This window comes from Hyaena hyaena, unplaced genomic scaffold, assembly GCF_003009895.1.
Source record: "Hyaena hyaena isolate Hyena2069 unplaced genomic scaffold, ASM300989v1 scaffold_271, whole genome shotgun sequence".
In the NCBI taxonomy this organism is placed as follows: Eukaryota; Metazoa; Chordata; class Mammalia; order Carnivora; family Hyaenidae; genus Hyaena; species Hyaena hyaena.
This window is the reverse complement of record NW_024080902.1, coordinates 1,813,356-1,831,217: the sequence shown is the minus strand read 5'-3', so window position 1 is coordinate 1,831,217 and position 17,862 is coordinate 1,813,356. Positions and strand designations below refer to the sequence as shown.

The 17,862-nt window shown below is 34.4% G+C and overlaps 1 protein-coding gene across 2 annotated transcripts in view; it reads right to left on the bottom strand.

Annotated features, from left to right (window-relative positions):
- SMAP1 (small ArfGAP 1) overlaps positions 1 to 17,862 on the bottom strand; it is a 181,663-nt gene that overhangs the window by 101,440 nt on the left and 62,361 nt on the right. For both annotated transcript variants that reach the window (XM_039245811.1, XM_039245810.1), the window contains exons 3-4: positions 13,262 to 13,347; positions 6,082 to 6,157 (exon numbers count right to left, since the gene is read on the bottom strand). In XM_039245811.1, coding sequence (XP_039101742.1) covers positions 6,082 to 6,157; positions 13,262 to 13,347 — 162 coding nt within the window. The remainder of the gene's footprint in view (positions 1 to 6,081; positions 6,158 to 13,261; positions 13,348 to 17,862) is intronic.

Here is a 17,862-nt window from a genome sequence, read left to right as displayed (position 1 = left end):
GGAGTGGGAATATGGTGGACTCTCTCTTGACTAGCATATTATATAATAAAGGTTAGAAATTTGCAGATGTAATTAAGATCCCAATAGTTAGTGATGGATTAATCGAAGGGGAGACTATTCTGGGTATGTCTAGCCTGATCAGGAGAGTCCCTAAAAGGGGGTGGTGGGGCCTTTCCTAAAATAGAAGATTTACAGTGTGAGAGAAATTCTTCAATGGTCTTGAAGAAATAAGCTGCCACGCATAAGATGGGGTTAACTATTAAGAATCAGGATGGCCCCTAGGAACTGAGAGTGGTCGCCATATGACAGCAAGAACATAGGACCTTAGTCATACAATCACAAGGAAATGAATTCTGATAACAATCACAAGCTTGGAAGACAATGAGCCTCAAACAAGACAGTCCCCCTGGCCAGCCCTTTAATTTCAGCGTGGTGACATCCAGAGCTGAGAACTGAGCTAACCTATGCCCAGACTCTAAGCCAACTCTAAGCCAACAGAAAACTGTATGAAAACAAATCTGTACAGGGGTACCTGGGTGGCTCAGTCAGTTAAGCGTCCGACTTCGACTCAGGTCAAGATCACACAGTTCGTGGGTTCGAGCCCCATGTCAGGCTCTATGCTAGCTTGGAGCCTGCTTCCAATTCTGTGTCTCCTTCTCTCTCTGTGTCTCCTTCTCTCTCTGACCCTCCCCTGCTCATGCTGTCTCTCTCTCAGAAATAAATAAAACATTAAAAAAAAATTTTTTAAGAAAACAAATCTGTACTGTTTAAAGTCACTAAGTTTCCAGACAACTGCTAAATAAGAAGAGAAAATTAATACAATAACGTCTTACTAAAAAAAAGTAGAAGTCTGGCACTCAAGTCTTCCATACAATCTCTATCTGCCTTTCAAGAGTTATTTCCTCATACATTTATTCTCTCCTCATCATTTACCTATCCTGCATAGTCTGTTTCACACTGACTAGACAAGACAGTTTCAGAGACTACTCAACAAACACAAACACCAAATAATATATCTGAACTCCTTTCTTCCTTATCTTACTTTGGCACAGAGGAGATATAATGTCCCTTCAACCTGAAATGTCTTTTCTGCATTATTAACACTCAGCCTATTTTCTCTTTGCTGAAATCCTACTTTTCTATTAAGGTTAATTTCAAACATGCCTCCTTTAAAAATTCTCCCAGTGAAAATTAACTAATGCTATCTAAATTTTGTGTTCCCACAGCACTTTTATTCTATTATAACAGATACTACTTCGTGCTTTAGAATATAGTTCATGTACATGTATATTACATGTGGATAGTGTTTGAGCATAAGCTAGTATTATACAAAGATTTTATCATTTCAATCTCAATGCCTTTACAGACGGTATATATTCAATGCTTGTTTGTTGCATGACTAAATGAACAAATAAAAGAAGAAACAGTCCAAGGACACTTCAATAGCCAATCTCTGAATTCCACATCTAGTTTCAAAATGAGAGGCTAGCACAGATCACAGGGGTGAGGAAGGGAAGTACTGAGGGTTGATATGAACACCCTATGCACACCCACACTGGTACCCAGCACCATGCAGTTACTTTAAAAGATACAAAACAGGGGTGCCTGGATGCCTCAGTCAATTAAACATCTGACTTCAGTTCAGGTCATGATCTTAGTTCGTGAGTTCGAGCCCCACATTGGGCTCTGTGCTGACAGCTTGGAGCCTAGAGCCTCAGATTCTATGTCTCCCTCTCTGCCCCTCCCTTGCTTGCAGTCTGTCTCTCTCTTTCAAAAATAAACATTAAAATTTTTTTTTAATAAAAAAGATTTAAGATAAAATAAAATAATTTTTTTTGTTTGAGAGTACAAAACATTACAAACTATAGTACCAAATATACAAATACAAAATACAAAGGAATATACTTTGTTTTTGTCTTATTTTCCATTAAACTTCCTTCCTTAACTCATACTTATGTTACCACATAGCACTCAAAACCACATATCCTATACCATAAGTTCCCTCCACAAAGCAGCACATACATCCCTTCCTGCTCTCAGAAGCACCATGCTTATATGACCAGGTGCCATATTTATTAACTGTCTCCTGAAGCCAGTTTTTACAACTATGAATAAATCCCTGGGGATGAAGGAAGTTCCATGTTAGCTTCTCATACTCTACATGATGGATTCCTATGGGGCTTAGTTCACAGACTCATTAAATAGCCTGGCAGGGAGAGGAGCAGTATCACAGAAAAATGACAAAACCCTTTGCCACTGTTCTCTTGTAGTTTATTGTACTATATTTTGCCACAATATTCTGAAATATTTGTTTCAGAAGGGCAAGAAATGTATCAGTTTTCTTTTTCTTTTTTTTTTTTTTTAAGAGTCAAGAAGGAAGGCACTTGTTGGGATGAGCACTCGGTTATATGGAAACCAACTTGACAATAAACTACTTAAGGAAAAAAAAAAAGAGTTAAGAAATAGGGTACCTGGGTGGCTCAGTTGGTTAAATTTCCAACTCTTGGTTTTGGCTCAGGTCATGATCTCACAGTTTGTGAATTCAAGCCCTATATCTATGTGCTAGCAGTAAGGAGCCTCCTTGAGATTTCTCTCTCCTTCTCTCTCTGACCCTCCCCAGCTTGTTCCCTCTCTCTCTCAAAAAATAAACATACTTATACTTTGTCTCATGTTGTTTTAACCTAATCTCATCCCCACTATGAAATTAAATCTCTCTAAATACAACTGTACATGCCCTTTTTGGTTTAATATACTAGGAGACTGTGACCATAATAAGTGATCAGAAACGATCTGAATGAATGTTTAATCCATTACTGAAGACAATGGATGTAAATATATAATGTAATTCTTAGTGATATATAAGATTAGTTGCTTACACATTAATTACTGTGAAACAGAAATGTTTTAAACTTGCTAGAATATTAACTTTAAGAAAATTATCATTTTGTGTATAGATGAGTAGGTGGAATACATTTATCCTTGGGCTGAATGTGAATTTTGTAAACTTTTCTAAATTTTCATTGTATGAATAATATAAACTCAAGAATACACAATCCTTCACCTTAAAATTTTCATTCTCAAGCCTACAAAAAAAACATAAAAATAGAAAATGAATTATCTCTATAAACTTTACCAATATCATCAAATGTTAACATTATATCATGCTTGTTCTCTCTCTCCAGACAGGCACACATATACTCAGCTGCCACGTTTCACTGAACCATTTAAAAATGAGTTAAGAGAGAGAGGAGTTAAGATGGCGGAGAAACCCTGAACTTTCCTCGTCCCAAGAGATTACTTGGAACATTCAGGAAATCAGTCTGTGGAGTGGCAGAAGGGTCTCCACAGGTGGAAGGAGACAGCTTGGCAGATGAAAGGTGTGTAGATGTGAACTGGGGGAGAGAAAGACAGCAGTGCCACAGAGGGGACAGAACCCTTCCCACAGAGAGACAAAAGGAAGAGAAACAGATAGGAGATAGTGAAGCACTGAGTTAGCAGAAGAGGAAAACCTCCCTGGACCATGGAGTGGGTGGAGAGCGAGAAGTAATAAGGATCCAAGTTCTTTTTTGCAAAGAGCCTTTGGAGTTAAACTCTGAGGTTCTGCAAGTGCACGAGTTTCTCTGGAGTAAAGCTGTGGTGTACACTCCCGGGGAGGACAGAGCTGGCCCCAGAGAGAATAGCACGGTGTAATGATCTCTGGCATGCATTGAAGAGAACAGTCCCCTTCCTGGACTACTTTTGGAGGAGAGTTTATTGCCTCCCTAAGGACAAAAGACCCTGCAGGTGCCAGCCAAAGGCCTTTCATCAACAGGGCAGAGAGGCTCTATTCCAGAAGAGGAGAGCAGATCTGCACAATGCTGGTGGTCCTTTAAGACTTTGGGATTTAAATCCCAGCTGCATGCCGAAGAAAAGACGCAGCAGAGTTTTCACACAGGACAAGCTGACTTCCCAAACTATTCTGTGAGGGCTGCCTGAACAGTGGGGGATGAAATCCCTGGTCCAGGATGAGAGATTGGGGTGGAGCCATTTCCCCTCAATGTCAACACAGTGGGACTTCAGAAAGCAACACAGTGGCCTACAGTGGAGGCAGGACCCACTTACACCAAACCGTGCCCCTGTGTGCCTGGCAACTGCTTATTTACTGGGGTAAGACAACCCTGAGCCAACATAGCCCGCTTCTCCTCCAATCCAGCTCAGCCAGCACCCCCCAAGCACCCACAGACACTCTTTTTGGTTTTTCTCCTCCTTTTTTTTGTTTGGAATCAGGCTTATAGTTCTTTGTTTGTTTTGTTTCCTTTTCTCGCTGTATTTATTTATTCATTCATTCATTCATTCATTTGGATCAGGCTTCTGTATTCTTTCCTTTTTCCTTCTTTTTTCTCTTCCTCTGCTTTTTCTTTTCTATTTTTTCTTTCTTTTTCTTTGGAATCAGCCTTAGTTTTTTTGACTCTCTGTATGTTTGTTGTTTCCTTTTCTCTTTTTTTGGGTACAGGCTTTCCCCACTCCTTTTTTTTCCAGGGTTACTTCAACAAACAAATCAAAGCACACCTAGTTAAAGTCCAAACACTTCCCCATTGCAAGCAAGGAAGAGCTCTGCAAAGGATTGACCGACCAGTGGGAAAGAGCAGCCAAAACGCAACAGCAGAGTGCACACAGCATACACCTGAAGTGCCAGGCCCTGGACAGCGTATGACTCCTTTTTAACATGGTAATATTCTCAGGTGCAGTAAACTTTAACAAGCTTTTAAAAAGGAATCACAGATATCCTGGCACTCAATCCCTAAATATTTTATCCCAGTACATATCTCTTAATGAAGGAAGAAATTCTCTTAACTGAGCATATAAGTACCATTATCACACTTAAGGTCGGGGGATGGGGGGGAATTCAATAGCAACAGCTACCATCCAAAGATAAAAATGTTTTCCTATACACTACTACATAAAAATAATTTCCAAGTTATTGTCAAGATAAAATAATACTATCAATATAAAAGAACAAAAAAGTTTAGTTTTTTTAAAGGGTATTTAATGTAAAGCCATAAGTTTTTAAAAATAACCAAATGATCTCTTAAAATTTCATATGAAAATATATCATTTACGTTTTAAAGTTAGCCCATTTTCCTCCCCCATAATGCTAACAATTAGACTTAGTTTTACGGATATTATAAATATCATTCTCAATACTGTCAATTCTTTCAAAAGATTTCCTCTCTAGTGTCCAATGAAGCCCAAACTCTATACACAAGGGTGTCTTGTTTCAAAATACACATTAATGATACTTTAAACATTTTTAACAAGACTTTTTCATTATCAGAGACAATGTATTAAAATATCCTTATTTTGTTAGTATTTGATTAATTTTTTAGTATACTGCTTCTCCATATGGACTGGAGACAAAAACCCAGTTTGTATACAAAATGAGATGAAATTATTGTCTCCAAATTGCTTGACAGAGGACTTAACCACAAGATTATTCATAGCTTGCTTATTAATCTAGGTATCAAAGGCCAAAAAACATAACTATAACAGTGAAGACAGTAGGCCTTAAACTATAATTAATGGAATGAGAAAAATTAATAAAAAAAACTAAAAGGAAACAATGATACAATATTTTGATTACTACAGTAAAGTCTCAAATATTAGGAATCAAAATGTTTGATAGTAACCAATTAAAATGCCATGTCTTAATATACATATGTCTGGGCGCATCTACTAGAGCCAAGGGGAGGATAAATTGCCTTGTTTCTTTTTCATTCATTTCCAGAATTGAGTGAAACAATTTTCTCTTCCCTCTTTTTCAGTTAGTGATTTTATCTTTTTGTAAACTTCATAAATTAACTTAATAAATGACATTTAATAGTTATTAGACTCTTACTTAGAATGTGTTCTTTTCTGAGTCAAGAGTTCTGCTTTGTGAGAGCTCATCAACATTATGTGACAAAAAATTCCAATATTAAAATTTTTAAAAGTATTTAACTAAGTAGAATTTTACAATGAAAAAATTAAGCTGTATTGTATGTTAAAAGTCTGAGATCTATACAACAAACATCAATTGGTAATAGAAATGAAGATTTTACTTACATTTGAAATAGCTATTGCATTTTTATCGTAGTATTTCTTCTTTTCATATTTATCTCTGATGAAAAATTCCACTGCTCTGAAAACAGATAACTTAAGGAAAAGCATGAGTTCAGTCGCACATACAATCCCCTTTATTCATTCCTTTCCACAAAGCCTACACTCTAAATTCAATTTTCCTTCTCCCTAGTCTGTGCCTTCCTCTCACACTATTTCTGCAACTAAATTCTGTAACCTACTTTTCTTTCTGCCAAAGAAAGTCTATCCCATTCAGGAAGTTTTCTCCATTCAACAAAACCATCCAAGCCAATTCCAGGAAGAAAAACAACCACATATCTTAATACCTCCACACTCTCAAACCTCCTCCTTCAACCAAACTCAATTAAAGTTCATTTTAAGCTCACAGTATAATAGTCATGTGGTACCTACAACATACCAGACACTGTGTGCTATATATTGTTCATAGTTTGTTTCCTTTAATCTTTCCACAAATCAGTAATGTGTACATTATTTCTGCATCACAGAAGAATAATAGCGACTTGGAAAAACTAAACAACTGCGATTTCAATACGTCTGTTCTTTCACACCATACATGGCTTCTCCTGGTTGCATTACAGAGAATTCCCTATGTATTAGAAGAATAGGGGCCATTTTCTTTTCTTTCAAAGCTAAGGAATGGAGAAGTCAAGAAGCTACAGCCAAAGTTAGTACTATTTAATTTTCTAAAGTTGGCTGGACTAGCCTTATACATAGAGTGAATCACTTCTAGTGGGATCTGAGGGTTTTGAGTGATCAGATACTGATGACTTCTCATACCTCTCAATCACTGCTTTACTGAATTTCACTAGAATGGGAATTCTTCCATCACACAGAGATTCATAACCTTTTTAGTACCATGAACTCCAAAGCCTGGGAACTCTTTCCTGGCACAGTGCTTTTAAATGTATAAAATTAAGTACAAAGAATTACAAAGGAAATGAATTACACTGAAATACAATCCCTCTGTAGATTCCCATTAAGACAGCCTTCTGTTCAAAAGAAAAGTTACCTGAAGCAGTGAAACAATACATTTTCAGTTAATAACTCCTTATTTGAAGTTAATAAAAGTCTTTTCAATTGACAGTTGAGGCAATAGGTAATAGAAAGAGTTGACAGACCAATATCCAGTAGACATTAAAAAGTTGGGGTATTATGAAAGCACTCAAGGAGGGCGAGGGAAGACAAGACTGGAAATCTAAATATTTAATTTATTAAGTAAACTGAATGATTGAAAGCTATTTTTAAAAACAGTTTATGAGGGGTACTTTATGTGATATTTATCTCCTTTTCTCCTCTTAGCAACAGATAAGGTGGGTGCCATTTCACAACTAAAAGTGAGACACAGAAAGTTTTAAAAGTTCTCTGGGATTTTAAAGTACAAGAGAGAGCTATGATTCAAAACCAAGAATGTCTGGCATCTACCTTTCAGAATGTTCCTGATCATCACCAGTTCATTTGTGAACCATTCAGTTAGTTTGTGCTAATGTGAATACATACTTTAAAATCTAGAGAATGTCAAATTTAGATGGTATTTTCAAAGTAGCCTGGGAGACCCTTTGAGTAAAAGGCCCCAAAGCTGCCATCAAGCTGCTTATTTAGATTTGTGAAAATTTTAGCAGCCAATTCAGTACCAAAAAATTACCACAAATATGCCAAGATTTTCATAAAATGCAATAATTTTATTTTATTCAAACTATTTCACATTTAAATCAGCTAAATGTTAAGTTAGCTCATGACTGTAAGCACAAGTTCAATATTGACACTTTTAATTTTTTTTAACAGGAAAAATGAAACAATAAAAAAATCTGGCCCTTTGGATTAGGTGTATGAATGTGGATATATTGAGCAATTTTCATTGTAAAGAAACTACATACCTCCATGAAAAGAGAAAACAGACTTCACTTAGACTGAAGTCATTTTCATTTCTGATGACATGAAGTATATTTATTATTCATATATGTTTATAAATTTGTATAAATATTTTAGTAGCAATTATATTTACAGTTAAATATGAATTATATAACACAGAATATAGCATATATATATATATATACACACACACACATATATATTCTTTTAACTACAGAAAAATTTTAGGACTCTAAATTCTTAAAACGTTTATGTTTAAATATCAGAGAGGAGGATAATACTAATATTTTTCCTTCTTAAAGATAGAAACAATATTCATTTTAGATATTGTTTAGAGTATATTACACCTTAAAGCTTGAAAAAATTTAGTACTCTTATCTATGAAATGTTTATGACAAAGATCACTGTTTATAATTTAAAAAATTACTATTAGAAAATTCATTAAGGTTAGAAAAAGAGTTTATAAAAGTTTAACCAACAGTAAAAGTAAAATACTGAAAACTATGATGGTTTTATAAATATTAAATTTGATAAAGACAAATATTTAAAGTTTAAAAGTTTTTGGAGTGAAAACAATACAAACATCTGGCAAAAATATATGTTGCTGTGAATTTTCAAAAATAACAGATATCAGTGAAATCTTAATTTATATTTAATGTATTTTATATAAAAATATTCAAATATAGGTGAATCTGGCTCTGCTTATAAGAAATCTTCTCAGAAATTATCTAAAAAGTAAGCAATTCCTAAAATTCTGAGATTAAAGTTGATCTGTTTTCCAAGGATATTAAGATTAGATTAATTAAATTAATTAAATTAAAATAACCATTAGGGCAGGAGAACTTACTTGGGTCATCTTATTATTAAATATTACTTTTCAAAAACCAAAGTTAACCAAGTCAACTTTTTAAGTTTCTTGGGAGTCATCTGAGAAAGGACTGTTATTTAGGAAACATGCTATGTCCTCAATGGGTATTCTTTCCTACATACCTCCTATAGCAAGAACATATCACATGGTCTTTATGTATATTTGTACAAGGTCCCCAGTGTACGCCAATTCTTCATTGTTAACTCACCTAAAGAAACAATGATTTATTCCCTGGATCAGCAAATTTTTTCTTCGAGGGCCAGACAGTAAATATTTTAGGCTTTGAAGGATAGTTGGTCTATGGTGTAACTATTCAACTCTGCCTTTGTAGCGCCAAAGCAGTCTTGAAAATGCATACATGAATGGGCATGGCTATGTTCTAATAAAACTTTATTTACAAAACTGGAGTTGGCTCATGGGCCTGCAGTTAGGGATTCCTGAATTGTATTCCAATTTTGCCCAACAGGGCAAAGAAAAGTTGGAGTTATAGAGTCTCTCTGTGTCTACAAACTGTCATTATAGACAACTTAAGGAAATTTCAATGGATATTTTGACAATAGTTTTGCATCATATGTAGACTCTGGTACTAAGTCTCAGAGAAGAGGGTCTCCAACATACACACTCATTTCTGGTACCAGTAGGAACTTGTTATTTAACTGGCAATTATTGTTATCTTGAAGTCAGCTAACCTCCTGAACCCATACCTAGGTATTAAAAAAAAAAGATAATAACACTCAAATCACAAAGTCGTTGAGAGTTACAGAAATAATATATATAAAGCATTTAGCTTAATACCTAACAGACAGTAAGCATTCAATAAGTGAAGTTAGGTTTTTTTGTTATACAACTTTTACCTCAGTTTCCTCAACTTTAAACTGGAGATAATACTAATGACTCACCTCACAGGATTATTATATGAATTAAATAAGCTAATGTGTATAGAGAACTAAGAACAGTGCGTGGCATATAATTGAGTGCTATTTAATTTTTATCTCTTATTATCATAGTAGAAGGAGGAAATGAACAGCAACTACCATGTTCAGGGCTAAGATGGCTTGCACATCACCAAGTTTAAATAGATGAACCAAGAAACAACAATAAAAGGACAAATGAATTTGGAAAACAGTCAATATTCATCTTCATTTTCTAGTCTCTATGTGTCATGAGACATAAGGACTTAGTTATACTAACAGAGATCAATAATGTAATTTCCAAAAAAATTAGAAACAGAACAGTATTTTCAGGAGATCAAGGAAAGGAATATATTAACAATTCAAGTTTAAGTGGTTGATTTGAGATTTAGTAAACAAACAAAAACAAATACTTCAGGCCTATAGTTACAAAACATTCAGTACATCCCCTTAATTGTTCCTATCCTTAAAACTAACAAATGATACTATACGAGCCTCACCAAAGTTTAACATTGCTTTGTATTTTATCTTTTAAAATTTATTTGTAATTTGAGATTTTTTTTCCTTTTCTTAAAGATACCATTTTAAAAGACAGATTAATATTTACTCCCAAAAACAAAATCTTCCAATTCTAGACACATTCCCACTGACAGCAGTAAAATCTTGAAAAGCTCAAAGGAGAACTGCTGATTAGTTTTGGTGCACAACAGACCTCATGGAACTGAAGTAATTAAAGTTTTTAGATAAGATGAAATATCCTAATAATGAAAAGCTTAATGTAAAGCTTTATCATTTGTCATGCACTAGTACATGCAGCCTATAATTAACCACATCCCACATGAGAAATTATACTTTTCACAGCAGCTTTTGCATAACTTTGTAAATTGTAAAGCTTTTAAAAAGTGACAAATCTTGTTAAGAATGCAGTAATGCCCCATACTATGAAAGTTTTACTCAGTTTGGTTCCATTTGCCTCTAGGGATGAGGCAACAATATTTAAATCAATAAAAATGCAGCGATTATAGGCTTTTCTAAGAACAATGAAATTTAGAATGATTCGTGAAATAAAGAGAGGGGACTAGTTTTGTTACTAGTTTCCCTAATAAATGAACAATGTTTCATAATTTAAAAAAAAGGAATAAAATGATGTTGCTGTAATATTTAAGGTAAAAAAAATTTTAAGGCCATATTATTATATTAGATATAAAGACTGGTCTCGTGGTCTAGGACATATCATCTTAAACTCACAGCAGTCATCTTTGTGTCATCAAATTTGTTTAGATAAAATCTCTCTTTAAGTAGTTCCTGACAACCATTAAATTATCTTTTTGTGAATAGTAAGAGGTCAACAACTCATATAAACATGACCATTATTTTTAAATGCTATAAAAGAAGGAACATTTAGTTTGAAAAATCATATAAGCATGCTTGAGCACACATTAGCAAAAATATACATAATTCAAAAGCCTGAAATGCATCACACCAGCTATTTACAAGTTAAACTCTACACCTAGACCTTATGATCTAGCTGCAAAGAATCCCAAACCATAAGCCTATCTATTGTTAAAGGCCATCAAGACTCAAATGTGGTAACAATGATTTTACTCAGACTATCATCATTTAAAAATATTCAAGTGCCCATCTACAGGAGGAGAAGTCTGGAAGCTTTGAGAAGTTTCTTAATAACTCTCAAAAGGAAAACATAATGCTCTAGTTCACTGAGCTTTTTTGAGAATTAAAAAAAAAAAAAGATAATGTACGTATGCCAAGCTCAATGCCTGGCAAACAGCAAACCTTTTTTAAGCAGTAAAGCTACTTCAGCTGTTGTTCACAACATTGTATCTTCGGTGTGTCAAAGGTCAAGGATGTAATGGTACCAAACACCAATCAATTCACTGTAGAAATCTTATCTCTCTTGAAATTTTTAGGTATATTTAACATTTAAAAATATATCAGCAAAAATACCAGAATTAATCTCACTAACTCATTAATCCTTTATTTCTATAAGGTTCATCATAAAATTAATGGCAATTACTTGAGAAGAAATAGTATTCCTATCAAAATAGTGCATAGAACAGTTCAGTGTAAGGGGTGGCTGGGTGGCTCAGTTGGTTAACTATCCAACTCTTGATTTTGGCTCAGGTTATGATCTCATAGATTGTGAGAATGAGCCCCGCATTGGGCTCTGCACTGTGAGCACAGAGACTACTTGGGATTCTCTCTCTCCTTTCTTTCTGTCCATACCCCATTCTCTTTCTCTCTCAAAATAAATAAACTTAAAACACACACACACACAGGAACAGTTCAACGTAACACCAAAAAAGTACATACAGTTCTTTCCTGAATATCTTCAAGGCTTCTTTGAAAACAATAATCATGATGATACATTAAATAACCTGGAAGCCACTCTCACCCACAAAGTACCAAATACAGGATACTACCAAAAATTTCAAGAACTTCAATAATTTACCTTGTAATATTCAAGAGAAGTCCAAAAAAACCAACTCAAATCAAACTAACCCCAACACACATACACACAAACTTCCACAGAAAGGAAATTCTTCCATTTGAGGGATATGTCAACTCAGCCTGGGGGGTGAGAACCAGAGAGAAGAGGAAGAAATACAACTAGCGAGCAACTGGTAAAAACCCAGGACATTACCTGTTTGCTCTACTCTATGTCCTTCTACCATGCTCTATTTCCCAGGGTTCTGCCCTAGGCCTCCGTTTTTCAGAGGAGAAAGAAAACAGCACTCCCAAGATTTTTAATAAAACACAAAAAAAGAATACAGGATCACTGCCCTGGGTAAGCATAACTTCACTCAACATTTTCCTATCACCTACATGCTAAATTACTCTATAATCTGCACTGAATTTCCTTCTTTCTTCTAAGGTCCAGACCCATGTTTCCAGCTACTAAATGGGGATCTCCATGTTTATGTCCAACAGACCCCTCAACCTGTCCAAAGCATAGCTCGTTACCTTTCCTTTCTGACCCTTCAACCTTCATCTGGTACTAAAGTCTTTCTCTCTGGGAATACGCTTTACTTCACCATAGAACCTCGACCAAGCTTTAAAATCTGGGGTCATCCCAGTATCTTCTTCAGAAACACAGCCAGTCTTAATCTAATCCAATTGCTCATGCTTTCTCAATTTCTTTTCAATCTGCCCAATTCCTTCTTGTCCATTCTTAATGCACTAATTTATAACTTCACCATTGCTTATTTCAAGGCTGTACTAGTATTTTACATGGTCTCTCTGATCTCCAAGATCTGACAGTACAAATTTTGCTTAGGATTCTCTCTCTCCCTCTCTGCCTTCTCTCCAACTTGTGTTGGAGCGCATGTGTGCGCTCTCTCAAAATAAATAACTAAACATTTATACATAAATAAATAATATGATAAAGTTTACAACTTTCTAAATACAGACAGTTAAAATGAGTATAAAAATGAGTTAATTCTTTTAAAACCCACAATAAATTAAGTTTAAAGGATACTGATCTGTCTGTGGTCTTCGAAAGTTCTCTGGAAGATTGGCTTCATACAGTAGCCTTGCTTTAGTATTTCCCATATCTTGCATGCACTAAAATAAAAAGAAAAATCAAGTATTTTCATTACTCATATGAATATTAAAAAGTAATTCCCACAAATACATATATATACTTACACACATACATACAAATACCAGGCAATATTTATTATTTGCAATATATATTTTCTCAGAAAATAATATAAATTCCAAATATAAAATTACTAAAGTTCAAAGTATATTTTAATTCCTCACATTTACTCAACTTATGTGGACCCACAGTTTTCTAATGTCTTTTTCTGTGAAAACAATACCATCTTTATTTATATTTACTACTTCCTAAAAGTAATTTCCTGGTAGTACATGGGCAGTTTTATGATTTTTAAATACACCACTTGAACAACACTGCCATTTCCAAGGGTAATAACTCAAGACCAAATCTTCTTTGTTTTGAGTTTCAAAATACCTGTGGATTTTCATGATTTACAATCAGGATCACAATGGAGAGCAGATAAAAAAGAAATAGTGCTAACCTAATACTCTAACAAAGGGGATTAATTTCCTTGGGGTTAACGTCTTTAAGATTTTGCTGAAAGTTATAGATCCTCTCCCTACAAAAAAACTCTACTTTAGGGAGTCCAAAGTCTCACTAGAATCTATTAAGCCCCCAAAATAAGAACTAGTCAGGAGGCATAAAATAATCTGACAATCACTTCAACCAGTTTAACTAAATTTCAGTATCTTCTATGAGTAGGGATTAGCCAAACAGTACTTTCTGAACATTCTATTACATGAGAAACTAAATTAACATTTACGAACAAAACATTATTCTATTGCTATTTTACATCATTTACATAGAGCTTGGGTTCCTTAAAATGTTTTAATTGGTAGAAAGATCAGTTTGTATAATCCCCTATTTTTCCTTCTGATCTCCTAGACACACTCCACATCTCTGAGAAGACAGTCCAGGTCTAACAGATTTCCAGACATCAACCTTGAGTTGTAACCCTCAAGTGGACACAGAATCATCTTCCTTCAAATAAAAAATACAGTTACCATTTTTTCCCCAATTAAGTTGTAAGGTATGCAAAATACTAATATACACTCATTTCTGGATACCTATCCCATCCACCTCAACATACTCTCTCAGAGTAAATAAGAGAGAGCATAAGAAAGTGAAGTAACAGGGGACTGGGGAATATATGGGATAGTAAACTGAAAAAGAAATAAGAGTTTTTGTTAAATAGCTTGGAGAGAAAACAGAAACTAAGATAAAATAACACCAAAGATATATAAGGTAAGGGGGAAATATTGTATAAGGTGAGCTGACAGTACAAGGTCAGAGGCACTACTACATCATAACATATACTAGCATGAATATGAGGAGAGCTAATATATAAATTCTGTGTGTGGGGAAAAGAGCTTGGAAACTTTCAGTATAGCTCACCCTTATTGAAAAAAGAAAAAATGTTTGCCCTATCAAGTATTCAAATGATGTTTCATCTTCATGTCATGGTGGGAATTTAGAAGTAAAGATGATACAAGTTATGTAATCATAAAACCATTAAACATTTAGGAAGAACTAAAACAAGAAAAACTGTCTCTTACTTTTTATAATATCTGCAATAAAGCAAAAAGTAACTCACAGAAACTATGAAACTAAGAACATTTGAAAAGTTTTCATCAAGCAAACAAGAATACATGGAAATTCTAACAAAAATTTAGTAAGATTAAAAACAGTATCTACTATATTATCTCACTGATTCTAAGTTACATTTTTCTTCATATTTTAACAGTAATGAAATAGGAATACATCTTAAAGTTGATGGTGTCTCATAACTGATAGCTTTTTTCTTATTAGTCCATAAAATAGAGATGCTTTTTATAGAAATACCTTATGTTCAATGAATATGATTTTACACATTGTATGTAAAATACTCTCTATTTAACGTAGGTCATTAAAATTTTGACGAAATAAAAAATAATTAGGAACAAGGCATACATGTATTTAACACCAAATTATTCAATGTTGTTCTAAGGATGCAGGTGAGAAAAACAGAGGTATAAAAATCTGAAAGGGAGAAGTAATGTGAAATAATGAGCCATTACTATAGGAGGCCACTGCCAAAAAGTGTGACTGGGTACAGGTGCATGTGGTATGTAGTTGGGATTAGAATAAACAAGGATTCAGTGACATCACAGATGTAGAAAGATCATTTTGTAAGAAGACATTAGTGGCTCAGATAGTTTCTAGGTTTCTAAAATGTAGACAGAGTAGTGAGGGAGGAAGGTCAGCAATGAAAGGATCAGTGATGATGAAAAAGTTAAGCAATTTGGAGATGGTTAAAGCAAGGGGAAGAAAACAACAGAAGCTGGCACTGGGGAGTTGATAAGTAGGTATATAGTACAAACTAGCTGTCCTCTGAGCTTCAAAACACTATATTTAAGGGCCATATGCCACACTTTGGAAAATTTATTCTATTGGCCCTAAAGTGCAAACTCTGTTTAGTAATCAGAATAATGAAAATAGCCTAACAACTATAATAACAAGCTTTATATAATACTTTATTTTTATATATAAATTATATATTATAAATTGGATATATATTACAGAAATTGCATATCGATACATATATATGGCATTTTAAATTTCAAAAAACCTTGATTTAGACATTATTACTCAACTTTGGCAGGAAAGGAAACAGAAACGGCGAGATATTAAGTAACAGGTCCAAGATTATTAGTCTTCATGAGTATTCAACTCCTGATACAAACATTAGCCATCAGTAGTAGTTTTGATATCTCAGCTGCATCCAATGGAACTGGAGACTATGTCCTGCAAGACTGACAAACACCAAGCTCTTTGCTTTAGAGCTCAGTTTTCATTTTACAGATAGAGAAATTGAAGCACAAAGGAGTAATACAATGAATCAGTTACAAGGCTGAGACTAGGTTCAAATTCCCTAGTGCCAATCCTTACCATCAGGTAGGAGCTAATCAAAGTAAGTATCCAGGAAGTTTCACCACAAGATAGAAGAATACTTTAGGTATTGCCTCCATTATTAAAACATCATTACTGTTATTAAATATTACTGCTTTTCTTTTAGGTTCTCTCAATCAAAAAGCTTTAGCAAAATGTACTGTTAGAAAGGACAATTTTAGTTGCTTATTCTTTGGAAATTTATGATTCAGTTTTCCAGAGCTGAAACGAATGCACTCATTGCAAAAAAAGAGGTAAGGAGAGATGATAAAGGACATACATTTCTTAAAAAAATAATACTTTTTTTAATTATTTTTAACTACAGTGAGAATTAAGTTATGGTTAATGAACAAGCTACCTTAACTTCTACCATCTAGTTTCTAATCAAGGCAGAAATACTATGCACCATTCTGAAAAACTTAAACTTTCAAACCTATTTTCACTTCTCCAAAAGGAGGAATACTTATAAGGATGTCAAATAGACTATTAAAATTTTTTTAATTTATCAAATTTGAAAATTCTTTGGCTTTACAGAAAGTACGTAATTCTGTCAATTTTTTTTCTCTCTCTCACACTTCAAACATAAAAAAATGGAAGAGGACTCAATTACTTAACTCAAATTTTCTACAAGTTTGGTTAAAAAAATCTTTTGGGTGGGGCGCAAGTGAGTGAGGGATAGAGACAGAGAGAGAGAGAGGAAGGGAGGGAAGTACAGAGGGAGAGAGACACACACAGAGACAGACAGACAGAGAGGGAAGTGGGGCTCACCCGGGGCTCATGTTTTATCCAAAGCGGGGCTCATGTTCACCTGACGGAGGGCTCAAGCTCACCAGAAGTGGGGCTCTGCTCACGTGATGTGAGACTCGAAACCCACAAACTATGAGATCATGACCTGAGCTGAAGTCAGATGCTTAACAAATGAGCCACCCAGGTGCCCTAAAAATATCTTTAAGTAGGTATTTACTTAATAAACTATAGTTGGCCTCAAAATTAAATTTAAAAAAAGTCAGTGAGCAGAAAATATACTGAAATACTTGACAAAAAAATTATAAAAATATATTTTTAAAATGTCAATATGCATTATTACTTTAAAATATATATATTGGAAAGTAAGTGAAATGGGTATTTCACAGTTATGACAAATGCCGTTTAGGTAGTACATATTTAAAAATTAGTGTTATTTACTGTTCTTTTTAAATTATCTGTCCTCATTTTATACATTGTATGTTCCTAGAAACATGAATTTTATATTGTACTTTTTGTTTGAATCATCTTCATACAAAATCACTACCATTATAATTGCAAAGGAAGGTCTCACCTAAAAATGGTAAAATAAATCACGCTCAAGAATCTCAGGCGCTCCTGGGTGTCTCAGTCGGTTAAGTGTCCAACTCTTGATTTCAGCTCAGGTCATGATCTCAACAGCTCATGAGTTTGGGCCCCACAACGAATGCTTGGGATTCTCTTTCCCCTTCTCTCTCTGCCTCTCCCCCACCTAAAATAATTAAATAGAGTTCGAGCCCCACATTGGGCTCTGTATTTTGTCCTTGTCAATCCATAATCTATATGTTTTTAGTTTCCCCACATAA